Genomic DNA, 20,878 nt, shown 5'->3' on the forward strand with positions numbered 1-20,878 from the left:
GTAACAAAAAGTAGGTCCCTTGCATGTGTTACATTTTTCAAGTCTAACAGCGACATCACTTATTGAACCTACGTTTAGCATTTTTTGAAGGCAAGAACCTCATGTACAGATGATGACATCAGTTAACGAAGCCATAGACACCAAAGAGGACAGCTATGTAAGAAGAGAATCAATGAAAATCGTGCAAAAAGGAGGGCATGTCTAATTTGTCTTGAATTCGATCAACTCAAGATTATAAAAGAATACGAGTCGTTTTTTTGGTAGAATGTGGAGGAAGATTGACAAGATACCTGTTACAAGAAAACAGACCCAAGAAAGGAAGCCTAGGAAGGTTACTTAACTCTTAGGAGAGCATAGACGCAAGAATAGCCAACATAGAAACAAAGAGTATCTAAAGCAAGAAGATGGAACTAAGGGAACTTTGAGGAAGCTTATGCTAGTTCTTCTTACCTCCTCCACTGTTCATCTATCTTTGTTAGTGTTGTGTCAATTTTTATATACCATGTCATAAGTGTAATGACTTTGCTCTGGAATTTCTCCGACCTGTTACATCCAAATTACTTGAGCAAGATTAAGAAGACCATTGTAAAGAGTTTCGAACTTAAGCCAAAGCAGAAATTTAAAATTATGGCCTAGAGTTTGTATTAGATCCAGAAATTGAAAGAACTTTTAAAAGAAGATTGATTGAACAAAGAGCTAGAATGATAGAACAACTCGTACCAAATCTTGATCCTAAAGTATAGCTAAACCTTGAGTTAAACACACCAAATGATGCAACCAATCAGACTAGAAATTCTGCTAAGTATCTATTGAATCATGTGTGTGTTGTAGAGAATCTATTGGAGATCGTAGAGAATAAGTCGAGACCTAACAAAAGAAGTAAATTTGAAGTGTTGCGAAAGACTGAAATGGAAAATAAACCGAAATCTATCGGATTTTTAGCATGTACAACCATCAAACCAGGGACCCAAAACTGGGCTCAACAAAACAACATTCAAATTTTTCCCAAAAAATCCACCTCAATTGTCTATGTTGGAAACCAAGGGAGAATCAGGGAAATAATCCATTCTCAAACACTTCTAACCCTGAGGGGAAAAATCATTCAAAAATTTCCCATGGAGATTTAGGACATAATGCTAACAACTCTCATATGCAATAGAAACTGAACTATCTCCCTAGATTTGAACAACAAAATTTTGGAATTCAATAAGCCACAACCGAATCAGAAGTTAAACAATGCTCAATGAGGAGGAGGTTCCTTAAGTGAAGCCAATAGAATCATAAAGTTGTGCCCCCTTCACCAAAAAAACATATACCCATCTCCCTCCTTTTTGTCACGAGATTGAAGAAGAAGAAAGAGGAAACCCACTTCGAAAAGTTTATGGACATTCTAAAGAAAATACATATAAACACACCATTGTAGAAGCTCTCAAGCAAATTCATAACCATGCAAAATTCCTTAAGGACATCGTCACAAAGTGGAAAAAGTTTGAAGAGTTTAAGGTAGTGCCATTGAATGAGGAATGTACTGTCCTGAAAAATAAGATTCAGAAAGACTCTAGATCCTTCACTATTTCAATGTCAATTAGAGGACAGTTGCTAGGAAGAGCTCTTCGATATTTGAGAGCAAGCATCAACCTAATGCCTCTTTCTATTGGGTATTGGTAACGCTTGACTAATCTCATTCACACTTCAACTAGCTAATAGATCTATCACTTATCCTGAACGAAACATCGAAGATATCCTATTGCAAGTAGATAAATTTATATTCCTATCAGATCTTTTAAATTTTGGACTATGAGGCTGATAAATATGTACATATCATTTGGGAAGACCTTTCCTTAAAATAGGAAGAACTGTGGTGAGTGTGTATAAATGCACTATAACCCTAAGAATGAATGAGAAATAAGTGAAATTCAACATAAATGACACCCTCAAATATCCTTATGAAGTTGAGGAATGTTATGTGTTGAAGGAACTAAAAGAATGTCTGATGCTAAACTAATGTATGATGCTAGTAGTGATTGTGTTGTTGGTGCAATGCTTGGACAAAAGAATGGAAAAATATTGCACCTAGTTCACTATGCTAGTAAAATATTATATGAAGCTCAAATCAATTATACCATTACTAAAAAGGAGTTGTTGGCTGTAGTGTTCATCCTATTTGGTTGGCGCAAAGGTTAAAGTATGCACGGACCACACAGCAATCAAATACCTAATGACTAAGAAAGATGCAAGGCTAAAGTTGATTCGTTGGACCCTGTTGTTACAAGAACTTGAAATAGAGATTCAAGATACAAAAGGGTCTAACACTCAAGTGGCTTATCATCTGTCTAGCCTTGAGCATCCTGAGTAAGAAGACATTAAGAATTCCTTCCCTGATGTTCAACAGTTAATTGTGGATATCCCTAAAGACTTGCCTAGACAGCAAAAGAATTTTTTTTTCCATAGAGCAGAGAGTTATTTATAGGATGATTCCTTCCTATTTAAGTAATGTGTTTATGATATGCTTAGTCATTGTGTCTCAAACGATAAAATACAATCCATTTTAGAGTAATGTTGTGCAACTTCATATGGAGGTCATTTTGGAGGTCAAAAAATAGCTACAACTTCAATAATCCAATCAAATTCAAGTTAATTAGACATAATAAAGTTTAAAATAATCTTCAAATGGATAAAATAATCTTATCTTAAAACCTGAGACATTATACTACGAACAATGGTAAAACAATTTATGAGAATTTTATCAAACCATAGGGATAAATTCCAATTTTTAAATCATATGGACTAAATTTTAATTTTCTCTTGGGACTATACTCATAGCAAGGGATCATACTCATAGTTTAGCCCTACCAATTTTAATAGATATAACCTCCCAAATTTAGAAATATAAATAGTTCTCTTTTTTCCCTAAAAAATTAATCATGCAGATTCTATAAGCAACCATTAACAAGCCATGGTATAGTACACGTCTCAACAAAATATACCCAAGCAAATGTAACCAAACGATGGAAAAATGGTTTTTAGACTGAAAATAAAACCATTCCGAATGTTTAAGTTATTGCTCTTTGAATTAAGGAACACCCAAAAACATTCCATACTAACAAAACGAAACCACAGCTACAACCAAAAGAACTATTCAAATCTCCATAGTCATTTCCTCCATAGTCCCTATTTGGAGTTGTCCCAATAAAATTAGGCTCAACAAATGGCTATTACTAAGTCCAAAGGAATGAAGCTTAACTCAAAGGGTATAATAACATAATAACAATAGGAATGGTTCAAGAACAAAATCTACCAAACTAAAGCTTTTAGGTTCGAACTTTTACAATATAACAAGTCGGGAATGACTGCCAGGTTTAACCGAGAAAAAAAAAACGTGACAAAAAAAAACAAAACAAAACATTATGCCAGACTCTGTCGCTCAATCTAGGAACTAACCTGCATTACTTTGTGTGCTATTTTCTTTAGATATTCATAATTCAGATACACCATCATAAAATGTTGAGAAAAGACCACAGGGAGGACAAAGAAATAAATAATAAAACACAGAAGTTAACTCATTAATGATTGACAAGAAGAATCACCTGCTAGCTTGCTTTTGAATGATCAGTGTTTTGTTTTCTTCTTCGGTTTCGAGGTTATCTTGCCGTATCCCAAGAGCCTACTGTGTGACAATTTAAATTCAGCTTGTCGTTGTTTTCTTCTGGCTTTCCGAGATAAATTGCTTCTATCAACATTTGAATCCTCATTTTGTACTTTGTCAATCTCATTGTCATCCAAAATGTGCAAGTCAGAGCTATTCTTCATCTTTTTCTTCTCATTCTCATCGTCATCCAAAGTGTGCAAGTCGGAGCGATTCTTCATCTTTTTCTTCAAGCCATCTTTCTGCTCACCAAATTGTTTGCCTTTAAGGAGCTCCTTGGTCCTCATTTTCAGGCGCTGTCTAGTACTATTTGGCATCTTCCATTCTTCCTTATAAGGGGCCAACTTTTTCAAAGAAACAAACTGATTCAACTCCTTGTCGTCCAATGCCAGGATTTCGGCAGTACTTAATCCATAACGATTAGGTTGTATTTTGGCATACTTAAACCTCGTCTTTATGTCGTCAATTGTGTCCTCGTAATCTAATTTATAATATTCCTCCATCATGGCTTCTTTAGCTCTTTTGTACAGAGACAATTTACGCTTCCTCTTTCTTTTGCCTTTTTCATCCTCATCGTCATGTTCTTCATCGTCTTCATTGTTCTCTTCATCACTTGGATCATTATCAATTTTATGGCTTAAACTCCTTTGCCTAGCTGCTAAGAAGCCATCACCTGACTCAGATGAAGCCCATCCTTTTGGCAATCCAAGCAACTCATCCTCTTTGTCGAAATCGGGTTTCTCAATCTCACCATCACCTTCATCATCCATATCACTTCCAAACCCAGGATCAATGTCTTCTTTCTCATAATATTCTTCACCAAAAGCCACCTTCATCATCCTGTCATACTCTTCTGGATCAAATTCATCATCTAAATCTTTGATATTCAATAAGCAAGTCTCGTCCTCCCCAATTCCTGCGGTCTCCCTAATCTTCCTAAGCTTCTCTTTTACCTCCTCCTTCTTCAAATTTTTTAAATGCTTCAACTCCTCCTTCCTCTCTAATCTTGCAATCTCCATCCTCTCTTCCTTACTCTTCCTCTGCTCCTTCCTCGAATTCTTCTTTTTCCTAACTGACCCCTCAATAGTCCTACTATGCCCTATAATGCTATCTCCTACATTTTCTTGAAACTTGTATTCATATTCCTCTTGTTTTTCAATCTCTTCCTCATCCTCCGACAGCATCTCCAACTCCTCCTCCCCGACCTTTCCATCTTCACTGAGCCAAAGTTTATTCTTAAAGTACTCCTTCAAGAACTTTGAATTTTCATCCAATTGGTCATCCCCATCCCCAAAATACTCATCCAACTTCTTCTCTAATTCTTCATCCTTTTCCTCTTCTACCATACCTTTATCCTTCACTTTTAACAATGCTTCCTCATCATCTTCATCTTGCATTTCTGCTGCCTCCAAGAATGCCTTGCGTATCTCTTCTTGCTCCTTATCATAAATCTTCACATTTTTAGGCTTCTCATCATTGAATTCAGGGCCCTCTTCAATCAAATGTTTTGCAACCACATCTTTCAAATACATACTACTTTTCTTCTTCTCTGTTAAACTACTTTTGACATCGTCACTTTCCTTTGTAGAGTTGTCATCATCTGAATCGAAAAGCTTGGCATCTTTCTGTTTAAGGGTTGGATCATGCTTCTTGACCTTGATTAATGCATCAAAGAACTCCAGGTCCTTCCTACTTTGGCTGCCTTCTTCATCCTCGGAGGAAGATGATTCAGATTCTGAGCTTTCTGATTCAGAGTCTTCAATTAGACCCTTCTTCTTTAGCTCCTCTAAGCGCTGAAGATCCTCTCGCTTCTTATTATGCTCAAACTTCTTTGCATAATCCCGATTAATTTCTATCTTTGAGTCATCATTGTCAGAATCGCTTCCATCAAACAGTTGTAGACCCATTATTTCTGCAACAAGAAAACGCTTCAAATTAGGATTTTTAGTGATTTCTATCCATATATGTCAGAAGGCATAAATAGATTCAAATTGGTATGGTTTTAGACCTCAATCCCTCAATGTTATGCAACTTTTTTCCATAACAAGCAACAATATTGTATTCTAAAAAATTAAAACAGTTAGCGTAATCAAGCTAATCGTTAAAAATATAAGTAAAAATCAGATGTACTAAGGAAAACATGACCCCCTATTGAATATATGGAAAATGAATCATAATTATGATTCTACATCAAAGAGAAATGAGGGGCAAAGGTGACAGCCTTCACATCACATACAGATAGGCAGAAAAAAAAAGAGTTACAGAAAGATGAAGCAGAAAATGTAAGCGAAAAAATAGAACACAGTAAACGAGAATGGACAAAATAAAACACAAATGCTTATTATCTAAGTAATAAAAAAAAAATTGAAAAAGAAAAAACGTGTCAAAAAATTATTGAAATTGACAATTACAAAACCAAAAATTTAAATCCAAACTACTCAAATGCAAGCATAGACACAATCTCAAACAATAGTTTAAATTCAGCATATATTTCAATAGCCTAGTTGCACATCTATGGCATCCATAATAGCGATTCTCCTTGCAAAACAAACGTAGGTTTGGAACTTTGTAGATATTGAAGAGAGTGTGTCATAAGCTCAATAAAGTAGAGCATATAGAAATCCCTTAATTCCTATAGTTGAAGTTCATTGTTCAATTAATAAAATCCATGGTTTCTTCAGATAAAATCCTATCCCATGGATATCTTTCATATTGAGAAAATCTAGTAGTAAAGTATGGTCCTACCCTATCTCACTGTTTAAATTTGCCTTTCTAAGATTGACATCTATACAGCATCTTCAATTTGAGAGATATAGGCATACAAGCATAAAAAGTAGGTGAAAGAGAAAATTCAAAGGCTTTACATGATGCCTTGTATATCATGTCATTGAATAAGGGTACATCGTTACTATTTGGATGGATATATGAGAAAAGTATAGAAATTTCAACTAAGGAACTAATTAGCAAAGAAAATACAGTAATGATAACTAAAAGATAAAAGTTGTAATCTTAAATCTAAACACAATTAAACTGTATACAAATCTTATGTTTATTAGAGTCTTAGCAATTTTTGCAAAAATAAATAAATTTAAAGCTACTTTAAGCCAAGTTACCTTTTGGTTTCAAACACAATCTTATCTTCTTTTTTTTTTTTTTTTTCCTTCCCTCTTTTTCCTTTGGTAGTGAGGAGGGATAATATTGGAATCATAGCCCATGATAATTAAACCAGTCTTGTGAATATACCAGACACTAAGCAACCAAGCTTTCTTTATACTTTATCTACTGACTGCTACACCTATAATGAGATAGAACATTTTTCAATTCCTTGATGATCCCCTCCTAATTTTGGATTCTATAATTCTCCATAGCTTCAGAGACGCAGAGGTAGTTTATTGTAGGTAGGTAAATCCTCTCTATCTTCCTTCCTCCAAATGTCTCAAAAGATTAAAAATCAATATAGATGTTAGATGTATATTCAATAGCACTTATATTATGATCATACAATTTTGATATAAAAAAATGGATAATCAGATGTTTTAATTGATGTTGTTGATCTAATTTAACAAATTAGAGTCATCAAATTAAATTTCACTGAACTGGATTATGATTATGACCTCGATCAAGACAAACTCAATACTTCCTAAAGAAAAAAAAAAAAAAAAAAAGAGTGTCCATCAAAGTCACTTGAAGATTTGATGTTTCTCCATTTTATCTGAGTTTAAACGAATTCAAGTCTAATAAACGTGTATCAATAAGAAAAAGAACCTAAAGTCATGCATGCATTTGAGAAAATTTCAAAAGGGTACTACATATTAGATACCCGACTAATCAAAATTTGAGCAATAAAGAACTAGAGAACAGTTGAGATGAACAAAGACCAAATTTGGTTTTATTTGAAAAACAGAACACAAATTCAACAAATCACGAAGATCCACAAGAATAATTAGATTCTTAACATCGATGACAGTCAGGGACAGAAAGATTAAATGTGAACTTCAAATGAAAACGAAAGAGATAAATAGACAATTCAAGCAAACAGAAATTAAAAATCGACTTAACAAATAATCATAGAAACAGAACAAAATAGATAATCATTATAGAGGGGAGAATTATATAATAAGAGAGAGAAGAAGAAAATTAGAAAAGCAAAACTTCAAACCATCAAAAAGCAGATCAAAGCCTCGAACATATGCAACAATTCAAAACGGCGATTAGCCCACGTCTAAATTGGAACAGCCTAACACAAATCACGTCCTAATTTGGCGCAAGACTTTTTCTTTCTTTTTTCGCTATTGTTATCTTTCAAATACATACATACATATATATATATATAGATATCAAACAACTGCTCCTTCCATTCGACAAGGCTTAATTCGTGATTTCAAGTGAGAAGAAAAACAGAGTTGGAGATTGGAAGAATTACCAATAAAGAGAAGAAAATCAGTGCAAAATCGCTAAGAGGCAGACTGCAGCGGCACAAGCAGAAGAACAACAACGACGGCAGCAGCACTGAACCGGAGGATGCGGCGACACCACTGAGCAGCTGAAGAGGACGTGGTGGCGTGGAGGGAAGAGTTAGGGCTTTCCTCTTTATTTTCTTTTATTTTATTTTAGAACTTTTATAAAGTGGGAATTTTTTTTTTTTTTTTTTTTTTTTTTCCTCTTAACGGCTAATTCAATAATATGGTTTAATTTAACAATCTTTCAAATTTTAATTTAAATTAGTGAGCTAGAAGATTAGGGTTTTTGTCATCTCGAGAAGGATATTTTCTAGATCGAAGAGTATTAAGATAAGATAAGGAGACCCGTTGTCTTGTTGTTTTTGTTCCTGTTATCATGGAAGTGTTATCTCGAATATATAGAAAGATATGAATTTATATTTTTCACAAATTTAATCGAAACGAACGTAAATGATTTTTTTTCATCAAAATAAAATATTCCAACTTTACATACGTATATCGATCGGAATCGTTCAAACAACTAAAACATTTAAGAACACTCTGGAAAACTTCATTACAAAAAGCACCGTCAGTTCACAAATCAAATAAAAAGCGTTCCACGACCAACTTCTCCACCCGCATCATTAACCAATGAAATTGGAGAGCGGGAACTAATAGTGGGGAGTGATGCATTTCAGTTAAAAAAAACGTGAAGTAGCAAAACCTTGGGTAAAAATGGTACTTGGTGCAATAACTAATAATCTTGTAAATCCTTCGAATCTCGACTCTCAGCCGTTGGATCTCCTCCAAACTTGGATATATTCTAGAACACTCATGGATCATCAAATCCAACGGCTAGGATTCAAAGTTCGAAGGATTTTGTGCCAAACACAAGGTGAAGATTCTGATTTTTTAACAGAATGGCAAATCTGTAATTATCCTTATCTTCAGGGTTATTTTGGTAATTTGCCACTTTTCGAATGTTTTATTATTATTTTCTCGAAAAAAAATCCATAATTTTCTTACCGGTCATTTTTCCCTTGAGCATCTTGAAATTCCTTCTAGACAAGGAATTAAAAATCCGAAAAGATCCTTGATAATTGAATAAAATGACCTTTTCGTCCTTTTCGCTTACACTCTCATTCCCCATCCTTCTCCACAGGTTTCATGTCTTTAAAATTACTTCTCAGCGTCTTACATGGACAGCTATCCTTCATTTTTGGGTGTTACACGTTTACATGGCTAATCAAACAAAAATGGACCTTGATGGTTAATTATTCAAAACATTGGTAGCTGGTTATCATCATTTACGGTAATTACTCTTCAAAGTGACCATTAGTAGCAGGTTATCATCATCAGACATCGTGTAACCTTTACTACAGAAAAATTAGTTTCATCACCCTTAAAATGATTATCAATGATTGGTTACCGATACATATAACATGTAACCTTTACCACAAAAATTATTTTCGACAACCACTCTTCAAAGTGACAATGAGTAACTAGCTATGAAATTACAGAACGTGTCAGTTTAAAACCTTACTACCTCATGGGATTTGAAAATGATACCTTCTATAGTAACTACGTGATCGAGAAACATAACTTTGTCTACATAAGACTTATACTTCGAACACTTAGACACTAGACTCATTATCACTTACGATTGTCCAGAATTGACTTATAGCCGTCATGTTACTTTTTAATCTCGAGATGAACTCCTGCGGTTTATATAACCATCACTGCAATCGAATCTATAAATTTCTTTGAAGATCTCGTTCATGAAATCCATGTAAGTTATCATGCATCGATGATATTTCATATATTAATGATAGACGTAAAAGTTGAGTTAACTACATTTGTTAAGAAACTCTTAGAATTTGATGTAGGAACCTTATGGAAGAACAATACCTTTAGATCTAAACTATCAGCTCCAGAACGATGTGGGATCAACCCAAGAGAAAGTTTTGGAACAGATTATCTTGATGATCAAGATTAAGAGTAAAGAAAACTCGTTGTCAAACTCGTGATTCGAATCACTCCACGAGATAGCTGACTCAAAACTACTTGAATTACTCTAGCATGCAAATCTAAACACGAGAAATACAAAGAAATAATATGCAAACTTCATTTATTATCCAAAATCTTCATACTAAAGCAATAACATGAACGGGTATTTATAGTCTTAAAAATAAACCTTATACTAATCTATATTAATTGAAAGGTTGTAACTTTCTACCGTAATGGCCACTAGCGATGACGTTGAACGTCGATTAGGTTCACGGCGTGGGTATGGTCATCACCACCGTGATCTTCATCCGAGATAGTTGGGGAACGGGGAGGCATGTCAAGTACCATCATTTGAAAGGTTTCATAAATTTTTCGCATGTATTACATGTAGTGGCGTCTTTGATCTAGATAAGAATTTTAAGGATGTTACATAAACGCTTCACTATTAAAGCCTCGAAGTTTTATTCCGATAGTTCTTTGGCCAGTATCGTAATAACAACCCTCAACCAAAATGTTGCTCGAGTAAACTCCAAAGCAATCTCAAGGAAGAAGCTTATTAGTCGTGACATATCTTCAGAGATCTAAACTTTTCTAATTAATAACTCTCGAAAACTTTTATCTTTAGAATTCTCGGTGTTCTCACCACATGAGAAATTCACACTTTAGCTCAAGTTAAGAGACCGTGTCAACCAATGACTTCTAAAATCCTTTAGTCTCTTCCGGTCTCCCCTCCTCTCTCAAGGTCGTAACTGACACCAAAATCGTACTTTAACTAAATTCAGAGTGTAATAGACATCGATCTCAAACATATACCTGTTTAGCACAAAACATACATCCACAAGTATTCAACATAGCCACAAATAAGCCAACCGAACCATTGACTTTTTTCAAACGGTCGTTTCCAATAGTATGCAATTCTCGTGCACCTAGATAAGTCATTAGCAAAAGATTAGAGCACACGGCTCTTGCAAGAACAATTTCCTAGCATTTAACTGTTCAATTATGGAAATTTTATATAACTTACAACGTAAACCGTCTAAACAACTTCAAAACTTAACTCTAACACCAATTGCATTGACCTAACTTTCCACACACGTACCGGTTGAAACGGTTCGTTGAAACATGGAAATCTCTATTAGGAAAGTACAATCGGTTCACAAATCAAGTTAAATCAAAAGCATTTGAGTTGTCCCATGACCAGTTTCTCCACCATGCTCGTTATTCTCGCACCACAAGCTTGCTTTACTTGAAAATCATTTTAAAAAATGGATGAGTATTAAAAATACTTAGATACTCGCACAACCAATAATCTTTGGGATCTAATGTATGCACGTTGTACATTTTGGGTAACTAACCATTAAGGTCCCTTAATTTTTCAGAATTACGATATATATTGGTATCTTTTAATTTCATAAAGCTACACAAACTCATAATATATATTAATGGATACACATCTTATGTTACATAATTCAATAATTCATAAAGTCACGTATGAACGACGCAGTTTACACGACATTCAAGTGTCTATAACGAACTTTCACACCAAATATATAGAATATTTGATACATGAATTAAAATAAATAAATAAAATATGCTAGTTTGAATATTTCTTTTTAACTAGAACAAATAAATTTCAACGTCATAGGCTAGTTGGCCATGGCTAGCTTGTTATTAAACCACAATATAGTCAATTATTGCAAAAAGTCAAAAATAGACTACCATACTTTGGCTAATATTTTTTTTTTTTTTTTTTTTTTTTTTTTTTTTTTGGATCTTCCGATAGGATTCGAGTCCATATGAAATTATGATCGTCTGTTAGGAAAAAAACGAATGAATCTTGTAGGACTCTCGAGAAAATTTTCAATTTCTTTTAGAAGTAGATGATTATTTATTTACTTTTCACTTTTTGTGTAAAAGGTGGTACTGCAACGGTTGAGGCCCACCGCTAACAAATATTGTCCTCTTTAGGCTTTCCCTCATGGATTTAAAACGTGTCTTTCAGAGTTACACAACGGAACCAGTGCTGAGCAGATACTATTACAAATGGTATCATAGTCATATCGGTCGATGTGTCAACGAGGAAGCTATTTCCCGAAGGGGGTAGACACGAGGCGGTGTGCCAGTAAGGACTTTGGGGCTCGAAGGGGGGTGGATTTGGTGGGGGTCCCATATTGATTGGAGAAAGGAACAAGTGCCAGCGAGGACGCTGAGTCCTGATTTGGTGGGCGTCCCACATCGATTGGAGAAAGAAACAAGTGTCAGCGAGGACGCTGGGCCCTGAAGGAGGGTGGATTGTGATATCCCACATCGGGTGGGGAGGACAACGAAACACCCTTTGTAAGGGTGTGGAAACCTTTCCTTAGTAGATGCGTTTTAAAAGCCTTGAGGGGAAGCCCGAAAGGGAAAACCCATAGAGGACAATATCTACTAGTGGTGGATCTGGGCCGTTACAGGTATTAATCTTCGGGGACGTGACAATATATCTAAAAAGTTATTTCGTCAATCATGTTCTCCCCTGAATGTAGGAAAAGCGATACAAAATAAATGTCCAATCCAAGCCAAAGAACGTACCCTGAATAGTCCTCGAGCCGAGATTAAGGATTATTTATTTTTTTAAGGAAATTAAAAAAAAAATTGAAAATGGGTTAATTAATTTGAACAAATCATTCTTATTGAAACATTCTTATGGAACAACTTGATCACTTTTAACTTTAATTAAAAAAATATTTAAATAAATTACCTAAAATTTTGGTTGTTAATATTAAAAAGAATTAAAATGGTGTTATGAACACACGTGGGTCAACTATATACTAATTCAAAACTCCAACAATTTCATATATTAAAATATTATTAACAAAATATATCTTATTATAATTAATTGATAATATTTTACTAATTCCACGTTTGGTGATTAATAATGGATATTTTTAATTAATTAATAATTAAAAAGGACTTGGTTTGCGCTTAGGAGGTATGAAAATTGGAACTATATAAAGGGGCAAAATTTGCATTTCAAACTATATCCCCAAAAAAATATTGTTCTAAGATATGGCGTCTTCCGTGGCGTCCCTGGTTATTGCTATCTTAGTTGTTGCTCTAAGCGTGCCATCGTCAATTGCTAGAGGGTATCGTTACGATCCTTGGCTACCACCTCCGACATATAAGTGGCGGCCAATTTATCGCTATCCTCCATCACCTGTGTATTACTCTCCTCCTCCACCGGTGTATCATTCTCCTCCACCTCCTATCTACAAATCTCCTCCACCACCTGTGTATTACTCTCCTCCTCCCCCGGTGTACCATTCTCCTCCACCTCCCGTCTACAAATCTCCTCCTCCACCTATCTACCCCTCTCCACCACCACCGGTCTACAAATCTCCTCCACCGCCAGTTTACCCTTCTCCTCCACCTCCAGTGTACTATTCTCCTCCACCACCAGTCTACTATTCTCCTCCACCACCAGTCTATTCCTCTCCTCCACCTCCTACCTACAAAACTCCTCCGCCACCGGTTTATCACTCTCCTCCACCTCCCGTGTACAAGTCTCCTCCACCACCAGTCTACTATTCTCCTCTGCCACCGGTCTATCACTCTCCTCCACCTCCCGTGTACAAGTCTCCTCCGCCACCGGTCTACCATTCTCCTCCACCACCAGTCTATCACTCTCCTCCACCTCCAGTGTACAAGTCTCCTCCGCCACCAGTCTACCATTCTCCTCCGCCACCAGTCTACCATTCTCCTCCACCACCTGTGTACAAGTCTCCTCCACCACCGGTCTATTACTCTCCTCCACCGCCAGTGTACAAGTCTCCTCCACCACCAGTCTACTATTCTCCTCCGCCACCCATCTATCACTCTCCTCCACCTCCTGTGTACAAGTCTCTTCCGCCACCAGTCTACTATTCTCCTCTACCACCGGTCTATCACTCTCCTCCGCCACCCGTCTACCATTCTCCTCCGCCACCTACATACTATTAGGTCAACATATACAATCTACTACATACTAGGTAAACGCGAGCTTCATTACAGTTTACATAACTGTCTGCATGTTTTTTAATATACAATTTACCTTAACATGATTGGTATCCTAATTTTGCAGGAAAAAAATCAATGAAATATTCAATTTTCAATTCAATAAAGAGGACAGCCCTAATGAAGATTTGATCATTCCTCTACAATGAAGACTTTAATTTCTTTGCTGATTTCCAAATAATCCCTTATGATTTGAAATGATTTTGATTGATTTTATGTGCTTGTAACGCCGTTGCTACCATGGCATATTGTTTTATTGTTTAACTTTCAATTATTTCATAATATTCATGTCTAAACTCGTCACCACATGCATGTCAATATCATTTTAAGTAAATAATTCTATCAACGGGATCGAAACATATAGACACACATAATACGTATCATATTGGCTTAACTTGGGAGATCGGAGCCTTTTTCATCACGTAATTAAACCTTCCTCGTCCTACACAACCTCTCCCAACTTCTTCGTGCATGAATATCTCCTCCCGGGACTTAACCCCATGTTGAGAGTAAACCTTGTAAGAAGGGTTAGAGTTACCGAAAATGTGAAGAAAATGTTGTTTAAATTATCACAGGATGTTGCAATTCATGCCACGTTAAAAGAAGAATATAACTGCATTTATTGTTAGCGAAATGACCGTAGTTTTCTACTGACCTAAAGTCGCTACCATATGTATGATATAACATCTTGTACGAAAATATTAATTTGAAACGTTTTCATAAAACAATGTTATGGACTTACATGTTTAAGAAAAAAGGTCTTAAAACAATACAACCCAAAAATTAAAATAGAGGCAAGTAGAAATCAAACAGCAATGCCCTCTACTAATCTAAAGTCTATGAAATTAAATATAACTAAATACAACTACCGGTCATGGTCTTTAAATTTGTGATGTAGCCGTCAAACGTGTAGGGGTGCCTTGCCTTTATCTAAAATGTAGAAGTAGCACATGGCTTGAAGTATTTTAAGAAATACTCAGTAAGTGACCACGCTATTGGGGTTAGAAAATGCAAAGACATACAAAATGATCAAGACTTATCAACTTGAAGTTGTATTCCCTTAGGTGACTATCCTAACCGGGTCATTGGATGTGTATTTTACTATTCTACACACAACCTATACGAGTGAATATGGACCCACGCACACCTCCTAGGCTTCGTTCTGGTCGGGCTAGCATTCTCTGGTGTTGTTGTCGGACACGTATGTATATATGTGTGTGATTAAGCGGGGTGGGGATAGGGCGGAGACGAGAAATATAATCCTGTCACCAACCTCATTTATCTAACGGAGTCCCCTATTTCCCGTTGGGAATCCCCTTCCCGTTCGGGACAGGTTGGATCGCTACATCTAACTATTGGATTTAAAAGAAAACTTGAAAACTAATAATAATAAATGAAAAAAATTCATGTAGATGCATATAAGCATATACTCGTAGCATTCTCGTCTCTTGCATTTTACATTGTTAACGATATCTGAAAATTTTTATAAGAAAAGTTCGAGAATATAAATATCTAGTAAGGAATCCTACTATTAAAATCAAAATTAGAACACCGTAGAATATTGACTTAACTTGTGAGACCTCATGGTCTCCTCTCGAGACCGTACCCCATGTTGAGAGTACACCCTGCAAGAAGGGTTAGTTAGGTATAAGTACACATTGCCCTCGAGAAGTAAAAAAGTTTCGGAAGTCGAACCAAGAATTTCGAGAAATCTCGATGGCTAATTTATACATTTGAAATAGGAGTGTTGAGGTTCAACGAATGTATAAACCTGATAGAACCAAGAAGGCTCAACATGGGGTACGGTCTCGAGAGGAGACCTCATGTCTCCTCTCGAGACCGTACCCCATGTTGAGAGTACACCCTGTAAGAAGGGTTAGTTAGGTATAAGTACACATTGCCCTCGAGAAGTAAAAAAGTTTCGGAAGTCGAACCAAGAATTTTGAGAAATCTCGATGTCTAATTTATACATTTGAAATAGGAGTGTTGAGGTTCAACGAATATATAAACCTGATAGGACTAAACGGCTAGGTCATAGAATTGACCAACACTAGGGCCTAGGTAAAACACGTAGCCTCGAGAACATTGAATATGAGTGATATTCAACGAGAGCCTACAAGTAAGTTACTTGCTGAGTATTTTTATACTCATTCTTATTATTCTTTATTTTTTAAATGGATTGTAATTGTAGATGAATCGTCGATGGCAAGAGCATATAGGGAGCTGTTAGATCCGATTCATTATCCCTATTTTATATTCGATTGTCATCTTTAAGCTTATATTATCGTAAGTTATAAATTTCAAATATCAAACATTTACAAGTCACATCGCATCACTAACATCAGTTATAAATGTTAAATATTCTTAATATTTTTAAAAGTAGAGTAAGGATGAGTCGGATTGTAACCTTATTTTTCAGGTTGGTCAAATTGACCCGACCAAAATAATTTTCACCCACGAACCTATCTATATTTTCGGTTCTTAAAAACTTCAACCCAACCCAAACCGAAAAAAATCTAACCCGACCTAACTCCTATGCTTTTAATTATACAATTTAGATTGATCAGATTCTCGAGTCGTATAAGCTTACGTTTATTCGTTGGTTAAATATTTGTGTATGCATCGAAGTACGATTTTTTCTCTTTAATTCCTTATTCTACACATTAACCTAATATTTTATTAAACTCAAAATTACCAAATCCACTCTTTATACTATACTCTTTAATGGCTAAGTCAATATGAACAAATTTATAAAAACCATGCTAGTTTGAATATTTGTTTTTAACATTCATAAATTAATGAGTCTCAACATCATAGACTTGGTGTATTATGGCTACCATTGCACAAAGTCATAAATCCTACAATATTTTATAGAATAATACCCGAAATAGTTAAATAAATAACTTAGAAACATGGAAAAATAAGCCGTTTTCGTGGGTTTAGATGAATTACTGATCTCCACAATGGTATGATATTGTCCACTTTGAGTATAATCTCTCCTGGCTTTGCTTTGGACTTCCCCAACCGGGCTAAATTAGCCAATATGGGACTCACTCCCAACAATCCTCCTCTCAACTACACCTTCGAGGCTCACAGTTCTTTGTTCGATATTTGAAGATTCTATTGTCATGGCTAAGTTTAGGGTATGACCCTGATACCATGTTAGGAATCACGACCCTCCACAATGATATGATATAAACTCTCGTGACTTTGTTTTGGGCTTCTCCAAAAGATGTATTCCTCACTTATAAATGCTTGATCATTCTTCTACTTGGTCAATTTCAACTCATTTTTTAATAATTCCATAAATACAAATTTGTTTTTGTTTATTGTCGTGTGGATAATATTTTATTGATTACGCGCTTGGTTATGTAATAATGATATGTATGTTTTTAATTATTTACAATTTACAATGACTTGGTTTTGGTTGAAGGGGTAAGAAAATGGTGGCTATATAAAGGAGGAGGGTTAGTGTTAAAAGTATAACCCAAACCCTAATTACAAGATATGGGTTCTTCAATGGCTTCCCTTCTTGTTGCGTTCTTGATTGTTGCTCTAAGCTTGTCGCCGTCGATTGCGGTAGACTACCGCTACTATTACTCTCCGCCGCCACCTTTTATGTATAAGTCGCCGCTGCCGCCGGTTTACTATGCACCTCAACCACCATATTATAAATTACCTCCACCTTTTTACTATTACTCTTCTCCTCCTCCTCCCGTCTATAAATTTCCTCCTCCGCCCGTCTATTCGTCTCCTCCGCCTCCCGTGTACTACTCTCCTCCTCCAGCAGTCTACCCGTCTCCTCCACCGCCTGTCTATAAATCACCCCCTCCACCGGTCTACTCGTCTCCTCCACCTCCTGTGTACTACTCTCCTCCACCACCTGTTTATAAATCTCCTCCTCCGCCAGTATACTCGTCTCCTCCGCCTCCCGTGTACTACTCTCCTCCTCCACCTGTCTATAAATCACCCCCTCCACCAGCCTACTCGTCTCCTCCACCGCCTGTGTACTACTCTCCTCCTCCACCTGTCTACAAATCTCCACCACCACCAGTTTACTCGTCTCCTCCACCTCCTGTGTACTACTCTCCTCCTCCACCTGTCTACAAATCTCCACCACCACCAGTTTACCCGTCTCCTCCACCTCCCGTGTACTACTCTCCTCCTCCACCTGTTTACAAATCTCCACCACCACCAGTTTACTCGTCTCCTCCACCTCCGGTGTATTATTCTCCTCCTCCACCTGTCTATAAATCTCCACCACCACCGGTATACCCGTCTCCTCCACCTCCTGTGTACTACGCTCCTCCACCTATCTACCCATCTCCTCCACCTCCCGTGTACTACTCTCCTCCACCACCTGTCTATAAATCTCCTCCTCCGCCAGTCTATTCGTCTCCTCCACCTCCCGTGTACTACTCTCCTCCACCACCTGTCTATAAATCTCCTCCTCCACCAGTCTACTCGTCTCCTCCACCTCCTGTGTACTACTCTCCTCCACCTGTCTACCCGTCTCCTCCACCTCCTGTGTACTACTCTCCTCCACCACCTGTCTATAAATCTCCACCACCGCCAGTCTACCCATCTCCTCCACCTCCTGTGTACTACTCTCCTCCACCACCTGTCTATAAATCTCCACCACCGCCGGTCTACCCATCTCCTCCACCTCCGGTGTATTACTCTCCTCCACCACCTGTCTATAAATCTCCCCCTCCACCAGTCTACTCGTCTCCTCCACCTCCTGTGTACTACTCTCCTCCACCACCTGTCTATAAATCTCCACCACCGCCAGTCTACCCATCTCCTCCACCTCCTGTGTACTACTCTCCTCCACCACCTGTCTACAAATCTCCCCCTCCACCAGTCTACTCGTCTCCTCCACCTCCCGTGTACTACTCTCCTCCACCACCTGTCTACAAATCTCCACCTCCTCCAGTGTACTCGTCTCCTCCACCTCCTGTCTATTACTCTCCTCCACCACCTGTCTATAAATCTCCCCCTCCACCAGTCTACTTGTCTCCTCCACCTCCCGTGTACTACTCTCCTCCTCCACCTGTCTATAAATCTCCTCCTCCGCCAGTCTACTCGTCTCCTCCACCTCCTGTGTACTACTCTCCTCCACCACCCGTCTACAAATATCTTCCACCACCCGTTTACTCGTCTCCTCCACCTCCTGTCTACAAATATCTTCCACCACCTGTCTACAAATATCTTCCACCACCCGTTTACTCGTCTCCTCCATCTCCCGTCTATAAATATCTTCCACCACCCGTCTACAAATATCTTCCACCACCCGTCTACTACTCTTCACCACCAACAAAGTACATTTACAATTCACCTCCGCCACCTTTGTACTTTTAGGTTAACATACGTACTCTAATCCTAAGTAAGGGGATAGCCAAATGAAGATCATGATCGATGTTATACAAAGAAGAAGGCCTTTTAATTTGTTTGTTGATTGCATCTATGATACTTTTAATTGTTTCTACACATCTTGTTTTTCCAATACTATTGATCAATAAAATTAAGGCTTTTATGTTCCTTCATTAAAAAGTTCGACTCAAATATATATTATTGTAATTATGTGGATAATATACTAAAAAGAGTAAACCTACTTGCATGAGTTAATTTACAATAACTAACATCTCATACTCGTAATTGTAAATCAAAGCTACTAATGTCTCATACTCATCTCTAATGCGGAAATATAGCTCTTAAAATGAACATCATTTATAACATAAACTCCGAAAACGCTTAAAACAACTTCTTCTCTCGAAAACACAGTCATGTTCTGATGTGTTTAAATACTAAATACTGAAATTGAGAAAAAATAAAAACAAATATAAAATAATTTAAAACGATGAATGCAAAAGAACCTATTCTAACCTAAGACTAAGAATTTAAATATGAGTCTACCCTATGCACGTGTCATAGTCTCTACTCGTGATGCTGTCATCCTTCGTACAAGTGCGCCTTGTCTTGACATGAAAAAGGATGTGGCACACGACCGGAGTATTTCGACGAATACTCAGTAAGTGGCCCCACTGTAGGGGTCATGCAAATGCAAACATATACAATCATGATTTAGGAACCTATCTCTAGCTCATCTAGGGTGGCCTCAAGTCTTGGACAAAGTGGATGTGTAGTATTGCCCTACACATGACCCACACGTGTGAGTTTGAATCTCCAGGGCGCTCGCCCACGCTCTGGACCCTCTGGTCAAGCTAATCTATAGCAACGTCCGGAGGTCAACAGAACCCCATAGTGTCATGCACCTCATGAACACTCTGCTCGTCATATTGTGCGCATTTGCACTCATCATCATATTATGTGCGTTCGCACTCATCATCTCTAGAGGAAGTATCCTTAAGCTTATGAACCAATATGCATGAGGTCCCTCTAACGTCCATCTTATCATCTCTTCTGATACAACCCTTAGTCTCATCTCTTTGTTACATTAAGTAACACATACTCGAGGATATTTATATTGATATCATTTTCATGCTCTTAGGGTTGTGTCCTATGTCGATCTAACGACATGATGCAATATGACACTCATCATCATATATCATGCTCAATATGAAAAACATCATTATATTAAGGTAAACGTCCTGCAATCATCATACTCATCATATTATCGTAAAGTGCATCAAGCATATCAAGTACGTCATTCATCGAAATATATATACTAAGCACATCATCAACCATCATAACTCATACATCATCATAACTCGCACATCATCATATACTAATA

General features: G+C 37.0%; 2 protein-coding genes across 4 annotated transcripts; one reads left to right on the forward strand and one right to left on the reverse strand.

Annotated features, from left to right (window-relative positions):
* Positions 1-179: 179 nt before the first annotated feature.
* LOC111797100 (KRR1 family protein) lies at positions 180-8,242 on the reverse strand. 3 transcript variants are annotated; one of them, XM_023679998.2, is made up of 3 exons: positions 8,070-8,242; positions 3,588-5,558; positions 180-543 (listed from the first exon to the last, which is right to left on the reverse strand). In XM_023679998.2, exon 2 carries the CDS (start codon positions 5,551-5,553, stop codon positions 3,610-3,612), a length of 1,944 nt encoding a protein of 647 aa, XP_023535766.2. In that variant the 5' UTR covers positions 5,554-5,558; positions 8,070-8,242; the 3' UTR covers positions 180-543; positions 3,588-3,609. The 3 variants fall into 3 exon arrangements, with proteins under 3 accessions (XP_023535766.2, XP_023535764.2, XP_086981031.1); XM_023679996.2 differs by lacking the exon at positions 180-543 and having other exon boundaries at positions 3,240-5,558; positions 8,070-8,241; XM_087124905.1 differs by lacking the exons at positions 180-543; positions 8,070-8,242 and adding an exon at positions 6,760-7,034 and having other exon boundaries at positions 3,240-5,558.
* A 4,893-nt stretch (positions 8,243-13,135) lies between these two features.
* LOC111797359 (uncharacterized) lies at positions 13,136-19,671 on the forward strand. The gene is made up of 2 exons (XM_087124601.1): positions 13,136-14,067; positions 17,689-19,671. The coding sequence occupies exons 1-2, from the start codon at positions 13,141-13,143 to the stop codon at positions 19,483-19,485; spliced, it is 2,724 nt and encodes a 907-aa protein (XP_086980727.1). The 5' UTR covers positions 13,136-13,140; the 3' UTR covers positions 19,486-19,671.
* Positions 19,672-20,878: the final 1,207 nt, after the last annotated feature.

The sequence above is a fragment of the Cucurbita pepo genome, chromosome 6 (genome assembly GCF_057944985.1).
Source record: "Cucurbita pepo subsp. pepo isolate OVF chromosome 6, ASM5794498v1, whole genome shotgun sequence".
Classification (NCBI taxonomy): Eukaryota; Viridiplantae; Streptophyta; class Magnoliopsida; order Cucurbitales; family Cucurbitaceae; genus Cucurbita; species Cucurbita pepo.